Source organism: Ursus americanus, chromosome 17 (assembly GCF_024610735.1).
Source record: "Ursus americanus isolate L20-20 chromosome 17, mUrsAme1.1.p, whole genome shotgun sequence".
In the NCBI taxonomy this organism is placed as follows: domain Eukaryota; kingdom Metazoa; phylum Chordata; class Mammalia; order Carnivora; family Ursidae; genus Ursus; species Ursus americanus.
In genome coordinates, this window is record NC_142143.1 from 30,429,841 (window position 1) to 30,448,611 (window position 18,771).

The window sequence follows — 18,771 nt, forward strand, 5'->3', positions numbered from 1 at the left end:
GTGGCTTGGATGGTTAAGCATCTGACACTAGATTTTGGCTCAGGTCATGATCTCAGGGTCGTGAGGAGCCTGCTTAAGATTCTCTCTCTCCTTCTAGTTCTCCCCAACCCCATCCCACTCATGCCCTCTTTCTCTCTCTCAAATAAAATAAAATTAATGAATGTTGACTGTGTATAAGACCATGCTAGATGATTCAGAGGGTATGAAGATAAATCAGATGTTCATGCTGTCCCTAGGGAGCTCCTTAGCTTAAATATATATTATTAATAAATATTCAAATAAATACCATTCAGTATTAAACAGAAAATTACAAATATAGGAAAGATAAAGAAGTTGTAAGAGGTTTTAAAGATTAACAATATTTGCTTCTAATTGGAGAGATAAAAAGGTTTATTAAAGAGAAGCCATGAGAGATAGATTGTAAAAGATGGATAGGCAATGGTAGAAGGTGGATGGCAAGGGAGAAGGGAGGAATTCTAGGTTCAAGGAAGAACATAAACAAAGGCAAAGAGATGAGGAAGCCCAGGATATGCACTCTATACTTCAAGAAAAACTAACTACATAAAGAGCTAGGAGAGATAAAATTGAGAAGCTAGACCATCCATTTTATTTCTGCAATTTTCTCTTCACCTTTCTCTAACCGAAATTTGGCTTCGCCTTTGGGATGTGGTTTTTTAAATGTAGCTCATCCAAGTAGTGACCATGTTCTTTTACTTATTCTTTGCAACACTGGGCCTGGAGGAAGAGTAGGTGTCCTCGGTGACCTTCAACACTTCCAGAGAACTCTTACTCCTTCTTAAAACTTGACCCTGAATTTCAGGTCATTAAAACTCTATTATAATCGACTGTCCTTCCTTGTTGCAGTCACTATTCTCTGAGTCAAAGCTCCTGGCTCCTCACAGTTCTCATAATTCTTAGTGATTTCAAAATCTACAAAGACAAATTTTCTAATACTTGGCCTTTGAAATTCTTTCCTCCAATGATCTTTCACCTCCATCTTCCTTTAACTAGTTAGTTCAATGACCAGAGTCATATCTAATAGGCAAATAGTGGATATTGCTTTCCACTCCCCACTTCTCTGAGGATATTTAGAAATGTGACTGGGGTATGAGGTGTGTGTGTGTTGAGGGTGGGGATGGGAGTCCCTTTTGGTCATCATTCTGAATAGAAAGTAATGATGGTATTTGGTGGATGAGGGCCATGTTTGGCACATATCCTAAAATACAGTTCTGTCCACTCAAAATGCCAATAGTAGTCCTCTTGAAAAATACTGATGCTCTAGCTAGATCCTACTCAGACACCAGCAATTCTTCAGATCTATAAATCACTGATCCTATCACCCTGCCTCACCTCCCTTTTTAACTTAGATTCTTTGTCCATTATAATCATTCCCTTATGTTTCTTGTTTAGTAATAACACATTTTTTAAAAAAGCCCTAATCCTGTTTAACAGAATTCTCCATGCCTTTACCATTTCAGCTGTAAAGTAGTAAGAGAAAAGCATATATCAACTAGTTTAATTTTAAATAAAAAATTTCTAACCTCAAGTAGGGTGTTAGAACTGCTTGGCAATTATACATTTTCCTAGTCTACAGACTTTCCTATATCTTGTTTCCAAAAGTGCGACCCATGAGCTAAGCATCAACTGGGAACTTATTAGAAATGCAGAACTTCAGGCTCTATTCTAAACTTGTATCCATCAGAACGTGCACTATAACATCTCTGTGTGATTCACAGGCAAATTCAAGTTTATGAAGCACCATTCTAGATGGCTACTTCACAGCCTCTCCTGTTCTCAGATGTCCAGAACTTCGACCCCTTCCTCACTCTCTGATGACTCTGCTTTCTATTTCAATGAGAAAACAGAAGCAAACAGAAGACAATTTCCAGAAACTTCCTCCAGGTGATCTATTCGACTGCCTATATCCATCTCTTCTCATCTATTTAAGGACGATGATCCTGTAATTTGTCCCCCCATCTTGAATTACTACTTTTTCCCAGCCTCAGTGGATTGCACATACGCTTTGTTTCTCCCACCTTAAAACTAAAAACAAAAAAAACCCCCTATCATCCCACTTACCTTCTCCTGACTCCATTCCCAGCAATATCACCATTTCCTATTGATACTCTTTAAGAGTTTTCAATACCAACTGTCTCCAATTACTCTTCCCCCACTCTCCTAAACAGACTCCTATCAGGCCTTTGCATCTATCATTCCACCAAAATTGCTCATCAGTACCATTCAACTCTGCTATGTTAAAAAAAAATCCTTAAATGTCTACGTAGCTCTAATACACAATCCAACACAAAATAAGACAGTATCAAACACTATAGTATTCATATCACCTAGAATGAAGTTTGAAAATGAAAGTCTACCTTATTATCCCCAAATATAATCAAGTTTTTAAAAAGAAGCTATTCTAATAGTTTTATTACTTAATAATGCTTACCTGGCTGAACATGGGTAGCCTGTAAGAAGTATTTCAAAGCTCTCTCAAAGTTCTTTTCATTTTCCAGAGCATGACCCACATTATTCCATAATTTGGCATTATTTTTATTTACCTTCAATACATAAGCAGAGATAGAAATTAATTACAATTTAAAAATACAACTCCAATTAACACAGATATTTATTTGGTATACCATTAGGAGTGGAGTGTTCCACAGAGGTATCCATGAATGGGTGAGGTGCTCAAAGACACAAACTTTCAGTTACAAGACAAATAAGTTTTGTGAATACAATGTACAGCGCGGTGACTATAGTTAACAATATTATAATGTATATCTGAAAGTTGCTAAGAGAGTAGATCTTCGAAATTCTCATCAAAAGAAAAAAAATGTACCTATGTGAGGTGACAGAAGTTAACTTATTGTAATTATTTCATAATATACACAGATATCATTATGTTGTATACCTTAAATACAAAGTTATATATCAATTATACTTCAATAAACTTGAAAAAATAATTCAAATTTTCTCTCAGAAAAGAAAAACTTATATATATACCTTCAATTAACAAAGATATTTGTTTTGTGTATTATTAGGAATGGAGTGTTCCACAGAGCTGTCCCTGGAGATGAGAAAGGAGCCAAACGAAGAGTTTTACCAAATTTACTCTCCTTCCTTTTAACATAAACATATTAAAACCACAGTAGTCTGATTTCATCTATTTCATATATTAGAATTTCACTAAATATTTTATTTGATCAACATCATGGGGTGCTTGGCTGGCTTAGTCAGTAGAGTACGTAACTCTTGATCTTGGGGTCATGAGTTCAAGCCCCACACTGGGCAGAGAGCTTACCTTTAAAAAAAAAAAAAGCATTGTGCTGTTTGTAAACTGCTCTATTATTTGTATTCTTTTGGGAAAGAAGGTATTTGAACATGAGAATATGTTTAACATTGCACTGATTACTTATTTTTAGGCTTGTTTTAAAGCTATTTATGTAGTCTATTATGGTAATGGGAAACCTGGGATTAAAGTTCTAAATTAATCTGTGCTTTAAGAGTTCACAGATGGGCATGATGTTCCTGCAGGGAGAGGATGGTACCTTGCCAAGGAACTTGCCTCAGTGAGTGGGGCTGTGGTTTTGAGATTGTTCTAGGAATAAAGATAAGCAAATTCTTGAAAATTATGGGGCTCCATTCGTATTCCAGGAGTGCAGATTAAGAATAGTAATGAGGTCTCTTTTGTTTACAGACTTCTGAGCTACAGGAGGGAGTGGAATTACTGAGACAAAAGGATAGTCATGTGATCTTAAGTTGATGCCAAATCAAGAAGTCACATAGACTATTGGAATGAGGCGGTATTCCAGTAAAGCCAAGCAATGGGGAGTACAGAAATAGCCAAAAGGAAGTTAAGAATTTAGAGTTTTGAAGAGAAGCACCTGAGAAAAAAAATCACTGCTTATAACTTACAGAAACCAAATTTTATGATTTTTAAAAAAGACTTTATTCCCATATGGTGTCCGTTATACAGAAATACTTTGTCACTACTTTCTGCCAGTTCCTATCTTTCCTACAGTATTGTAACCTTGGTTATCTTCTACATAGTAGGGTACCATTTTTTGGTATGCATTTTATTTCACTGAATCTAAAATGCCATCAATTCTAAGACTCACAATTAAGAAAACAAAAAGCCACTAATTAATTGTAAGATGCCTCTCGCTTAAGAGTTATTCTGATTTTAAAGACGTTAAAAGGTTAAAAAAAAAAGTTCACCTTCAGAACTATGAACCATATATGGCATTCTTATTTAAACATTATATTATCATTTGAGCTTCTAACAACCATATAGCATTTAGGGAATTATTCATATATTCCATAGACAAACCAACTAAATATAATTCAAAGCACTGGTTACAGTATATATTACATAAAGAACAAATTATTTTTAATAATCTTTTGGAGAAGTACTTAAAATTGACAGTAAAATGTCTAATTAAATGTAAAAACATCTTAGACATGACTATAAGAAATCATTAATGACATACTTTCCTGTCATTCTGGATAATACTTTACCTTCAAGGCTGACATAAACAATGTATATTCAGACTCCCAATCCCAATTTCTGTGGAGTGTTTTTAAGGCATGAGTGAATATCACCATAGACAGACAAACCCAGGATAACTTTTTAAATACACTGTTTAAGAGAAAAAAGCAAAACAAAAAAACCATTGTCTACATCACCAGAAGCATTTGATCTTTTAGAATAGAGGTAAAAAGTATGTCAAATATCTCCAAATATCATCTTTGAGTTTATTCTAAGGAACATGGATCATTCTAATAATCATCTAACTTCAAAGGGAACATCAAAAAATTAAATATTATGCATACTACCTTCTACTTCAGTCTTTAATTATATTAAATTCCAATATTTGCCTCTATTTCAAAAACTCTGTTTACATATAACGGCAAAAAGGTGACAAACCAATTTTTAACTGTGACTTTTCCTTTTTAGGGCCTTTACTTACAATTTGAATATTTTTGTGTTTATCAAGGGTCAATTTGTCATTGGCTATATTTGAAAAGAAAAATTGGCTTACACAGATAGCATCTAAACCACAGGTTATCATGACATTCTTGGAATAATTTCATATTCTAAAGCTAGAATTATTTATTATAAGTCATAGTAAAACTAACTCTTTATGAAATAGATACAAATTACTTATACAGCTTTAGGCTAATTATTTGGGACTCAATTTTTCATCTATAAAAAGGTGATACTTCAATAATCCCTATGGCCTCATTTAGTACTAAAGTTCTCTAAGTCTGTTTTTGCCTTAGTAACACAGTTCAACTTCTTTCATTTTGAGAGATCCACTTAATCAGGATAAGAGTGCATGGATCAGAAAGAACATGGACCATGGAGCCTACTTTTAAAAAATGTGATCTTGAGGTAACCTGTTCAAGTAACCTGTACGAGCTTTAACTTTCAAATGTGTACAACAGAGTTAAGGAATGTTAGATTAAAGGAGAAAACAAATCTAAAGGGTCTATCATGGCTCTTGGCACATGGTAAGCACTCAAAAATTGGTATTGATTAAAACTGGTTATATGGGTATAAGTTAAGAGAAAAGGCCTGGTAGATGTTAGTGAAAATTGTAGACATGGATGAGATCACCCAGGGAGAATATGCAGTGTGAGAAAAATGGCTGTGAGTAAAACTCTGACAAATAAAAAATATTTAAAGAGCAGGTATACCAAGAAGACTCTGAAAAGGGACTGAACAGCAATGAACAGACATGGAAGAGAATTAGGAGAGACACTTTTTATACACGCCAGGGAAATACATTTTAAATACAAGCGCTGACTGGATTTAGCTACTAGGATGCAATGATGTAGAGACAAGTCAGAATGCTGTGGGTTGAAGGATGAATGGAAAGTGAGAAAGCAGTCAGTGGCCATTTCTTGTATATATACAGTGTGACTATTCTGTTTCTTAATTGTTAGTTTAAGGCAAGTAGGACATGGTGGTTATGATGCAGATAGTGATAATATCAAGAAATTATAGATTGCTTACTATATGCATTTATATGTATTGACTCAATATGACTCACTTAAGTAAGAAGACTATATCTTAGTTCACTGCATATTGAAGTGGAAATGGTCATTTATAACTCTAGTCTCAACAATACCCTTGTTTTCATTTGGGTCTGACTCAAGGTTTGTTATGACACAGGCTGTATGATAAAATCATATTAATAATAAGAAGAACATAGGTACCATGGAGCTTTCCTAACCTAAATTACAGAAAAATGAGACTATCAAGATGAAAAATAAAAAGGTATAAAAGTAGGACTTATATAACTGAACTAAACATTTTAAGTACTTAAATGTATCACACTTAATTCTATCGTTAGCAAGCATTAAATGAACTAACATTTTAATTCACCTTTTGTTTGATATTTTCTGCCATCCATGGGCTACCAAAATACAGAATCCCATGCTAGGAACATATAATACTCGCTCAGCAACAACAAATCCAACTGGGAAAAAAAGGTTCGATGCAGGAATAAATGGTAACGCCATCAAACAAAGTGCCTACAAAGAAAAAGAAGATATTTCAATAAGTTAAAAAAATATATGGACACTCAAAAGTTAAACCTAAATATTTTATCATTTAATTTGAATAATGTATTGATGGACCATTTTTAATAATGCTATAAACAATACTAATTTAAACATAAAGAAGGCAACTTAGGGACGGTAACAACAAACATAAGGATGTATGTCACCAAGGTGAGATCAAGCTAGGACTTATAATTAGGGCTCGTCCAATTAAATATTTTTTGAAAACGTATCTAAAATAAGACATTAATATCTTTATACATCCAACTTCTGTATGTGGTAAAAAATACACTGACAGAGATGTTAACAGGTTTTAACAAAACTCTAACCCCATTTAATCAACATTTCAAATCAATGAGTATTTTTCTTTTTATAAAGATTTTATTTACTTATTTGACAGAGAGAGACAGCCAGCGAGAGAGGGAACACAGCAGGGGAGTGGGAGAGGAAGAAGCAGGCTCCCAGCGGAGGAGCCCGATGTGGGACTCGATCCCGGAACGCCAAGATCACGCCCTGAGCTGAAGGCAGACGCTTAAGGACTGCGCTACCCAGGCGCCCCAAAGAGTATGTTTTTGCAAGTCAACCCATTAGTGATATTCCTTGCTTCTAAAACTCAGCCAACTGAGTACTCCAATGAAAGTGATTCTCCTACCTTTGGAGATCCACTAATTCTAGATCTTTATGCTTCCTCCCAGCTCTACCTGAGATCAGCAGTCTGTTATGCTTCAAGCTGGCTTAGTCTTCTCTTACTTAGGTGGTAATAAATTCAAGCTTATCTCCTCCTTTGAAATATTCAAATTTGAGTTACCCCTACAGGTTATCTATACTACCAATCTTCATATCCTCATCTCCCAATTGAATCTCTCCATAGAAATAAATTTCATTAAGTAACTAATATACCTAAACAGGTCAGATATGACTGATCTCACTTTTCTGCCTAACAGCATCTGTTCGTGATAACCACTCCATCTTTCTTGAAATACTTAATTACTTTTCCATCCATTTGGTCTATCTCCTATTTAGGTTAAGTCTCCTCCACACAATATCTAAATATAGGAGTTTTTCAAGACCTAGTTGTAGGGTTCTTCTCTTTTCACTCTATCTAGCTAGGCCCTTCAACTATTTTTTGAGGGAGAATTAAGACCAAATACTCTAAGGCATTCATTATGTGTATGAATTATCTTCTATTCTATGTATTTGGAACGGTAATAGCTGGTTACCATCTTTGAGAAAAGTCACAAAACCCCAGTTGAGAAAGGCTGCTGTCTATATAACCTCTCCATAAACCTTCTTATTCACATCCTGGTTTCAATTACTAACTCTATGCCAATCTATCAAATTTTTATGTGAAGCTTAGGACTCTCCTCTGAACTCTAGGCACCAAGTGCTATTCAAAATATCTACCAGGATCAAACTCAACACATTAAAAAGTAGTAGTAGATATGATCTTTCCCCCAAACTGTATTTTTTCAATCTTCTCTATATCTCAGAGATTAGCTTCAAATTTTTCCAAAATGCCAGTTCCTGGTAACTGAGGCCTTGTATTTCTTTTTATCATATCCTTAGTGCCCAAAAGGCTGCCTGGTACACAGGCTACAAGAAAAACTTTTTACTGAATGAATAAATGAACCTAGTGGCTGCAGCCAGCGATGATATATTTGTAAAGTATTCAAAACACTTTCTGGCATACAGCAAATGCTCAATGTAAAGATTATTACTGTCTTCAGTAATTTAAAGGAAGACACAATAAAACTGCTACAAGTAAGACGTGACAGCAGAGTAAGAAAATTACAAAGAAACACACCCTAGAAAAACAACAAGAAGACTGTGTAAATAATCAGAGTTCTCTGAACATAGTAAAAAATAACTTGGGGAGTAATGAAAATCTTGCTGATGAGAACTAAAAATCTACATATTTCTAGTTGTCTATCTTACACGACACTCTTCTCTGTGTCAAGAAAACAATGATCTATTTCCTCAAAGTGTAAAACTTGGGTAAAGAAATAGAAGAAAATGATGCCAAAGGTATGCTTCATGGTTTCAGAGTTCCTACCAAATCAAGGAAATTCAAAACCAGTTTTTATTTTACATGCTGAATGTCAAATTATGCCTGCATATGAAATTCTGATATATAATTTTAGGATAGCCTAAAATAAGTTAATAAATTAGGCTGATGTTGAACAAAGAAAGATGCTATTTCTAAGATGCTTTGAAAAACTAAAGGCGTCTCCAAATCAACTAAATGTTATATCATCTGAAAAATTGAGTTTCTTACAATATTTTTTTTTAAAGATTTTATTTATTTATTTGACAGAGAGAGAGACAGCCAGCGAGAGAAGGAACACAAGCAGGGGGAGTGGGAGAGGAACAGGCAGGCTCCCAGTGGAAGAGCCTGATGTGGGGCTCGACCCCAGAACGCCGGGACCACGCCCTGAGCTGAAAGCAGATGCTTAATGACTGAGCCACCCAGGCGCCCCAAGAGTTTCTTACCATTAAAACAGTCTTGGAGGAATCACCAGGGTATCTGAGACTGAATATTCCCAATGCCCCCAAAAAGCAAAAGAAAGTAAATGTGGCAAGATTTCGAATATCTAGAAATGACTCTATAAGTGGTATTGTTCCCATGGTCCAATCACAGCAGAGTTCTGAAGGATTTAACAGAAGCCAAGCATTCAAAGGAAGGAGATAGTTAAAAGTTAGCTGCCTTGTAGGAGTTGGGCTTACAGCAGCTGGGTTATCAAACCTGTATAAAGAATGAAAAAAAAAGTTATTTAAACTAAAACACTTTGTAAACACAAAATATGTAACATATAATAAAATACCGAACAATAAAAGCAATATTTTACATGTAATCTCATTGAAAAGGCAAAATATTTTTACTAATACCCCAGTACTCACTAGAGTTGAAACTGAAACTGTCTAACCTTTTAAGAAATGTCTAGTTGAGACAAACTATGAACTGTTTAAAGGGCAACTAGGTTATCTATTTCTAGTTTATTATTAGAATAATTCAGACAACTCACTATAATATGATACTCTGCAGAAGTATAACCTCCTGATTAAAAGTAGAAAGAAAAGTTTTAAAAGATTCATTGTTGTATGTGTGTAGGAGTGCTTCTGAGAACACTAACCAATGTTTTTTCTTCATGAGATACTTCTTTTAGCACTAAATGCTGATAAAAATTATGCTTCCTAGAAAGAATTACTATGTCTTTCTTTTGTCATGGACAGAGAAAATTGTATCACCTGTGAGCTCTTCCCTTTTGCTTAGACTTCTAAGAAGCTGAAAATAAAATTTCCAGTATAGAATAGTAACTGTATAGGCCTATGTAACATTTTATTTGTGCTCTACTTTTTCTCCTAGTACATACTAATATAAACTTATATCCTAATTTATATTTGTCCAGGCCATGATATATTACATGTACACTTCATTAATTTAGTATGTTTCCTACAAACTTAAGTCAAATCATAGTCAAATCGTTTTTTAAAATATATTTCAGGGGTGCCTGGGTGGCTCAGTTGTTAAGCATCTGCCTTTGGCACAGGTCATGATCCCAGGGTCCTAGGATCAAGCCCCACATCAGGCTCCCTGCTCAGCAGGAAGTCTGCTTCTCCCTCTCCCACTCCCCCTGCTTGTGTTCCCTCTCTTGCTGTGTCTCTCTGTCAAATAAATAAAATCTTATAAAAAAAATATATATATATATATATTTCAAATGAATAGCTTCAGATTTTTATTTTTTTAGGCTACATTCAAAATTTTATTGGCTATGTTAATATATAGTCCCTTAAAACCCAATTTCTCATTTTAAAATGAATCAGTTAATGAAAAATCAAACCCCAACATTTATTTGACTTGGTCTTCTTAAAAATTCAAATGGCTGAGAAAAAGTAAATACTATTTGCACAAATAATATCTAAAAAACTTTCATATTTGAATACATGAATGAAAAATAATAAATCTTGAGTCAGGACATGAATTCTCAAATAACCAACAGAAGTGAATACAAAGCTTTTTTCCTATAATCCACTATTCAGAGTTCATTTTTATAATTAATGGTTGATTTAGAATTGCCAATTTAATGACTGTAAGAGAGTTAGAGAAAGAACACGTCAAAGCAAGTCAAGCAATATTATAATCAACTTCAGAGGGTAATGTAATAGAAGAAAGTGTATATACACACATATTTTTAAATGCTTCCATTTGGAAAATATATATTTAATTTAATATATCCCATACAGCCATCCACAAACACATACACAAAACAAATACAACTGGACATGAAAAGCAGTTGATGGAAATTCTCTAAAAGGAATAATAAAAACCATACCACTGAAACTTACGGTGAAGAAGGAAATATATAAAGTATATATTTACAATTCACTTTATTTCCCATATTTAAATGAGTTTTCAGTGGCTAGACTGAACTAGCCATGGCTAGACTCAGAAGTAAAAATTCATGAAATTAAAAAGTAATTATTCTTTAAAGAAAAAAATGCTACTAAAAATAATAATTATATGGAAAATGTTACAAAGAAAATGTTTAAGATAAGAGAATTATCTGAATAAATTTTATTCTAACCAGGGCCCGCAATGCACTATCCTGGATAGCACACCAACAACATTTTGGCCTTTTGTTTAAAAAAAAAAAAAAAGAAAAAAAGTTCTTGCATTTAATGTCAGATACTTTAATATAACTGAATAAAGAACTAGTATAAATTTCATTTTAAATTTTAGCTGAGTAAGGTGAAATGGAAAAATGCTAAATGTTAGAGCAGGAAAAAAATATGTAGACTGTTAAATTCAGCACAACTTTTGCTTCTAGCTTTAAACAAGCAAAGAACCAGACAAGATATATAAAACTTTTCTTAACAAACTGAGCATCAGCAAAGACCTGAGAGGAAAAAAAAAAAAAATGAGGGAAACCGTACCTGGAAAGTTCAATAACTAGACACAGTTTTTAGTCTGTGGAGCTGTGAGGGGGAACCTAGTGGAGCCTAGGAGTATCCTTAGGTTGCAAAGATGGAAATGGGAGCCCTAGGAGCCCAGGGGACTAGGGTCAGTGGACAGAATACCAGAGAGAAGAAAGCTGCTGAGAAAGAGAACTTATATCTGCAGAGGGTCTCTCTCCAGATTTTGGTACTGATGAGAACTGATCAGCATATGTATGTGAGGAAACACTCAAGATCAGTGTAGTGGTTGAACCATGTCTCTCAACATTCATATCACCCAGAACCTCAGATTGTGACATTACTGGAAACCTTTTTTTTTGCCAATGTAATTAGTTAAATTAGGATGAGGTCATACTAGATTAGGGTGAGCCCTAAATCTAATGACTGGTGTTCTTATACAAAGAGAGAATACAGAGAAATACAAGGAAGAAGGAATGCCAAAGACTGCTAGCAACCACTAGAAACTAGGAAAGAAGCATGGAACAGATTCTTCCTGAGAGTCTTCAGAAGGAACCAACTGTGCCCGACACCTTGATTTTGGACTTCTGGTCTCTAGCACTGACAGAGAATAACTTTCTGCTGCTTTAAGCTACCCAGTTTCTGGTAATTTGTTATAATAGCCGTAGGAAAGATAATGCAGTTAGGAAAGTACCTCTCAAAAGAATTAGATAAAAAATCTCAAATACCATACAGAGGTGGCAATCGTTCCTTAGCAGCCAGGATGAAAATTCTCATAAATCACAGTCTATCAGATAGAGTAGTCAGAAGGGTCTTGTGTCAGTAGCGGAAGAAAATTAGCCCTTCTGTAAATGCTGTTGTGGTCTCATTCATCAAAGATTAAAAGTGTGGCTAGAAGATGAAACATTTCTCAAATAACTTAAATGCATCCCAGGAGAAAGCTCTAAAACATTTATATATTAAAGTAAAATGCACATATGACATCTATTAAAAAATTGCCTGGCATGTGAAGAAGTAGAAACATAATCCATGAGGAGAAAAATTATTTAATCTAAACTGACTAAGAAATGACACATACAATAAAATTAGTAGATGAGGAAATTAAAGCACTAGAACATCTCATGTAGAGCCATGAAACATAAAAAGTCTTAAACAGAATTTCTAGAGATGGAAACAATATCTGAAATGAAAAAGAACTAGAAAAAAATTAAAGGCAGATTAGACATCGCAGAAAAAAGATTAGTGAACTTGAATACACTGGAGAAGAAACTATCCAAAATGAAAACAGGGAGAAAATAGTTTTTGGAGGGAAATAAAAAGAACATTAGTCTGACAACTATCAAAGGCTTAATATACATGTAGTTGGGGTCCCAGAAAAAGAAGATAAGAGAAAAATATTTCAAGAAGTAATAGATTAAAAATTTCCAAATTTACATAAAGTAAAACCTACAGATCCTACGCTCAATTAACCTAAGCACAAGATACATAAAAATAAAAGAACTGTGACTGGAAGTTTGTGTCATTTGACCACCTTCACCCAAATTTTGTTATAAGATAAGTAAGTCCTACGGTAGTGATACGCAGCATGTGACCATAGTTAATGATACTGTATTGTATATTTGAAAATTCCAAAGAAAATAGGTCTTAAAAGTCTTCATCAGAAGAAAGAAATTTTTTTGTAATTACGTGTGGTGATGGATAGATGTTAAGTACACTTATTGTGATAATATATATTATTAAACCGTTACATTGTATACCTAAAACTAATAGTGTTATATATAAATTATGTCTCAATTAAAAAAAATTGAGAAACAATGACAGAGAAAATAATAAAGTAGGCAGAGAGAAAAAGACACACTACACGCAGAAGCATAAAAATAAAGATGACAAAGGATTGCCCAGTGAAAACAATGCGAGCTAGAAAATAGCAGAGCAACATTATTAGAGTGCTGAATGCACAACAATCAGTGTGGAATTCTACACTCAGAATTCAAAATATTTTTCAAAAACAAAGATAGAATATTTTTATATATAAAGCTAAAACAATTCAGCACCAGCAGACCCACATATCAAAAGTGTTAAAAAAAAGTCATTTAGTCACAAAGAAAACTGGAACAAGGTGAAAATCACATTGAATGTAAACAGTTGAAACATCTCATTTAAAAAATATTGTCTGACCAAACAAAAAAGGAAGACCCAACTTTATGTAACCTACAAAAAGTCAACTTTAAATATAAATATATTGATAGATAAAAAGTTAAAGGACAGAAAAAGATAAACAACATAACACTAAGAAAAAATAGATAAAGTGAATTTCTGAGTAAAGACCAGGGGATAAAGAAACTCATTTAATTAATGTAAAGGGATCGGGTCATCACAATCCTAAATGTTATGCACTTTTAGAACTTTAACTCACATGAAGCAAAAATTGAAAAAACTACAAGGAGAAATAGACAACTCAATAATTACAGTCAAAGATTTTAACATCCTCCTCAATAATTATTAGGACAAGCAGATAAATATCACTAAAAATATAAGAGACTTAACACTTAACCAATCAGGTTAAAATCATTGTATCATTAAGTTAAAATCATTAAAAAAATATTATACCTCAATAAAGCTGTTAAAAAACATCAATGTAAATCAAAGACTTTCTAAAACACTTATAATCACTTAACATCAAGAGTTAAAAAAAGAAAGAATAAAAAAAAAGAAAGAACCAGAATTTCATACCTGGTGAATACTGGAAGTTGGGACTGAATAACCTGGACTCTAATCACAACAAGTAATAGTGTACTGAACATCAAAACAATGAGTTTTATTAGTGTCTGCAGCATAGAAAATGGAATACTACTCTTTCCACGGAAAAACTGTCCAGCAGTAGTCCATAATAATGGCAAAGTATACTGCAAAAGGAAAGAAAAAACTTTTAAGTAAGAATATACCATGATATTTTCAATGCAGTATTTTCAAAATGCAAGATTAGATACAAATTGGCTATAATTATAAAATCAATATGGCACAATTTGTGGAAGCGATAATGAATAAAACTGAGCCCAATAATCTTATCCAATACTGAATTATATTGTACAATATTACTGTGTACATGTACATGTCCAAATTGCCTAATGATTCTATTATTGAAATTCAAAGAGTTGTCCTTAAACTGAACGGGTTATAAAATGTTAAGTAATTTTCAATGGATATGAGGACAAAAGATGCTGGTTTCTTGCAAATTTTCTGGTATCATTTTTGGTAAACAGACCAATTTACATAATGACACATTTAGAAAAAAAGTTTATTATAACAGAATTCAGGTATGATAAAGGATAACAACAAAAAAACACATTTCTCCTTACCCCTTGTGCAATAAATACTTCATACACACAGCAAATTCCCACAACTGTTATTCCTTGTTCTTTACACAACGTTGCAACAGCAACTAAAACCACTGTCAAGGCAATTGGAGTCCACACTGCAATTTAAGAACAGAAAAATACAGAACTACACAAAACAATTTTATAATATCATAAATAGAAATTTTAAGTTAGACAACTATTAGACATTACTAAAAAACTTGTGATTCTATATTCACATTTATGTTATTTCCCATTAACCTATACTTTATATTTTAAAACGTATTTAGGGGCGCCTGGGGGGCTCAGTCGTTGGGCATCTGCCTTCGGCTCAGGGCGTGATCCCAGAGTCCTGGGATCGAGCCCCACATCAGGCTCCTCCACTGGGAGCCTGCTTCTTCCTCTCCCACTCCCCCTGCTTGTGTTCCCTCTCTCGCTGCCTGTCTCTCTCTGTCAAATAAATAAATAAAATCTTTAAAAAAAAAACAAAACCGTATTTAAATGTTGTGATTTTTCCTTTATATACTCAAAACAAAACATCAAGATGTGTAACTTGTACCAAAATTTTTTGTGGAGAAGAGAAACTTATATAAGCTGGAGTGTTGTGATTAATGAACTATCAGTTTGAAATGAAGACAAATACTTTATTACACAGACATCTATATGTTTTATTAAAAACCTGACACTGAAAACTACTGGGGACAGTAGACTAACACCTATTAAAAGAGTATAAAAACTGAAACAGGTTCATAGTAAGAATTTAATATTCTTTTAAAAAATTTGCAATAGAATATTCATAAGTTCTATTTAAACAGAAAACCTACTTCATCAACTTCAAGCAAACATCTACTACTAGTAGTAGTAATTTCATTAAAGAAGAATGAATTTTGAATGTTAATTCTGGATCTACTACTAACTTGCTTTGTGACTTTGGGCAACTTTTCTGAGTTTCAGTTTTCCTACTTTAAAATATGATCTCCAATTCTTTTCTAGTGTAAAAGATATTTTGTAGTATGATTGTGTGACCTCAGGTTTATTAAGAACATTAATCAAAGTAAAAACTCAAATAATTGACTTAAATTCCAAGTATAAATTAAAAAAACAATTTATGAATCTAATACATTTTGTCATTCAGCTTAATACAGAAATTCATTTATTTTTGAAATTGTTTTCAACTTTCAAATACTCTATAGATTAAAATTACTGAGAGGAAAACAACTCAAAAAACTCTGAAACACTATTGGAGATACTCTGTATAATAGTATTCCTTTCCTTAAAAAAAAACAACCCTCATATTCTAGTTAGATCAAAACTATCAATACAAAAGTAGTAGATTATACCAATGGGATATGAAGGCATATATAATCATACCCATTTTTAAGATGAGGAAAGAATTGTTGGAGGTCTAAAGAGTCATGCACAATAAAGAAATCATGACTTTAACTCGGTTCCTCTGACATTAAATTCAGAGCTTCTTACTAGTTTGTAATTTCATTCCAAGACAGAGAAAGCAAACAGCTGCCTTCTGCAATGGTGGATTCAATCTTAGCAACTAGTAGCTCTAACAAAGGCAAGAGCTTTATTGAAACCAGTCACTTCAGTTCTTCAACTTTTGGTGACTATATTACTGTGTGAACATAAACTTTGATTTTATAAACAGATCTCTGTGGTTAAAGTTACCACGTGTGATTGTGTCCAAAACAAGTCCCCCTGCTAAATACATTAACGACATTAAAAATATATACATGTGTAAGTACAGATTCAATTATTAAAATCAATTCCAACTTCAAAATATAGGTTTCTAAACTGATTTTACATGTGTAAAGATACAAACCTCCAGCAATCACATATTCAAACAGTTATTTTAAGTATCTGCTACATTTTGTGTGGGAGATAATAGTAAAATAAGTAAAGATATATTTGTCAAATGATGACCTAAGTATTATGAAGAAAAATAGAAACTGAAAGGAAACAGAAAGGAATGGGGAAGATGAGTGGTGTTCTGATGACATTTGAGCAGAAACCCAAACGAATAGAAAGGAACAAAGGCCCTGAGGTGTATCATGCTTAAAAAAAGGGGGTATGGGTCATTAATAGCCTAAAATTTAAAGTGATGAAATAATTACAAATTGAAAACCTTTGCACAGGACAACATACATTAGATAAAATAGTGAATACAAAGATGATGACAAAACTGTTTATGGTCTCAAGTGTAAAATTACATAATGTGGAATATGAAGTATTATGAGAGCTAAGAGAATAGAGAGAAATTCAAAAGCAGGATCCGCATCTTTTTAACTAGAATTGTTTAATTATTCACTTGGTCATTTGCTAAATAAATGTATAATGAACACTTACTGTATATAAGGAACCATAGTAGGAAATGGAGACAGAAACCTACCCATATTACAAATCTAAGAAGACATTAAAAGTGTTTGGGTAAATCACTTATTTCTTGAACTTCGGTTGATGTTAATACAAAATTAGGCTCCTTATCATCAGTACTTTGGGTCTATAGTGAGAAAATTCTCCAAGGACGTAGGAAAAAAAACTCAGTTATATTTTAAGATCAACCAAATACAGGTTACCATTATGTAAAACCTCTTTCATGCCCCTGTTGCCACATTTCTAAAAAATCATTTTTATTGCCTGGAGCTTGTTTTCTGCTAATAGCTGGCATCAGCAGGATTAATGACCTAATTTGTACAAAGCATTTTCCAGGGTGGGCCACATGGTAGGGACTCAATAAGTAGCTGAACTATGATCAACCCATAATAAAACTTATATTCTAATAAGCTTTCAATTTTACCTAAATAATACAATTCACAGCCTTCACAGGTTGTTATTATAGAAAAACAACTGAAGTATTGGTACTTGTATCATTTACAGGTAACAGCACATGGAACTAAGAATGACTCTAAAACTGCTATATTCTACAGTAATTTTTTTAAGTTAAATAATACAGAATCTGTTAGTCATGATAAAATATAAACTACATGCAAAAAATTTTTTAATGCTGACAATGTTGTGTATCATGTTCATATGTCCATACATGCTGAAGTAGTATAATATATAAAGATATACCCAAGTGTGGCATATATTTTATAAGAAATGGAGTAAATAAACATTACTTGATCAAATTTTATAGATACAGAGAAAAAATTAAATGTTAAGACACTCACCTATGGAATTATCTGGTCCTTTTGATTTGGTATATGACAAAAATGCAGCTAGAAAAAAGATAGAGGACAAAAGTTCTGCTCTTCCTACAACACCTGTTACCTAAAAAGGGAAAGGGAGGGGAGTTCATATTAATAAAGAGCCTCTTGAAAATTTAACTACCACATATAATAAGAATAGCACTTTAGAAATCAAATTGCCATAATTTTTCAATCATACATTTCAGTTTCTTAGACATTCTTTGAGTGCCCTCATGTGGTGAAATTGTGTATCTTCCATAAAAATAAATTAACCAATGACTCTGTAACAGTTCTTTTATAATTATTTTGAAATAATTATAGACTCACAGGAAGTTGCAAAAGTAGGTACAGAGAAGTCCTGTGTATTATTTACCTGGCTTGCCTCAACAGTAACATCTTACATAATATTAGTACAAAATCTGGAATAGTTCTTTTTTTTTTTTTTAAAGATTTTATTTATTTATGTGACAGAGAGACAGCCAGTGAGAGAGGGAACACAGCAGGGGGGTGGGAGAGGAAGAAGCAGGCTCCCAGCGGAGGAGCCCGATGTGGGACCTGATCCCGTAACACCGGGATCACGCCCTGAGCCAAAGGCAGACGCTTAACGACTGCGCTACCCAGGCGCCCCTGGAATAGCCCCTAATTTAAAAAAAACAAAAACAAAAACCTAAGACCTTACATATTTTCTTAAAATAAATTCAGTAAGTTCTATCTCATAACAAATGCGTAAACTC

At 33.4% G+C, this 18,771-nt stretch overlaps 1 protein-coding gene across 5 annotated transcripts in view; it reads right to left on the reverse strand.

Moving 5' to 3' along the window:
• The window catches only part of TMTC3 (transmembrane O-mannosyltransferase targeting cadherins 3), a 61,350-nt gene that overhangs the window by 23,353 nt on the left and 19,226 nt on the right, over positions 1-18,771 (reverse strand). For all 5 annotated transcript variants that reach the window (XR_006776532.2, XM_045780011.2, XM_045780008.2 and 2 more), the window contains exons 4-10: positions 18,020-18,119; positions 14,841-14,956; positions 14,215-14,387; positions 9,061-9,313; positions 6,395-6,543; positions 4,522-4,642; positions 2,450-2,561 (exon numbers count right to left, since the gene is read on the reverse strand). Coding sequence is in view for 4 of the 5 variants with exons in the window: in XM_045780011.2 (XP_045635967.1) it covers positions 2,450-2,561; positions 4,522-4,642; positions 6,395-6,543; positions 9,061-9,313; positions 14,215-14,387; positions 14,841-14,956; positions 18,020-18,119 (1,024 nt within the window). In the remaining variant the exon portion in view is untranslated. The remainder of the gene's footprint in view (positions 1-2,449; positions 2,562-4,521; positions 4,643-6,394; positions 6,544-9,060; positions 9,314-14,214; positions 14,388-14,840; positions 14,957-18,019; positions 18,120-18,771) is intronic.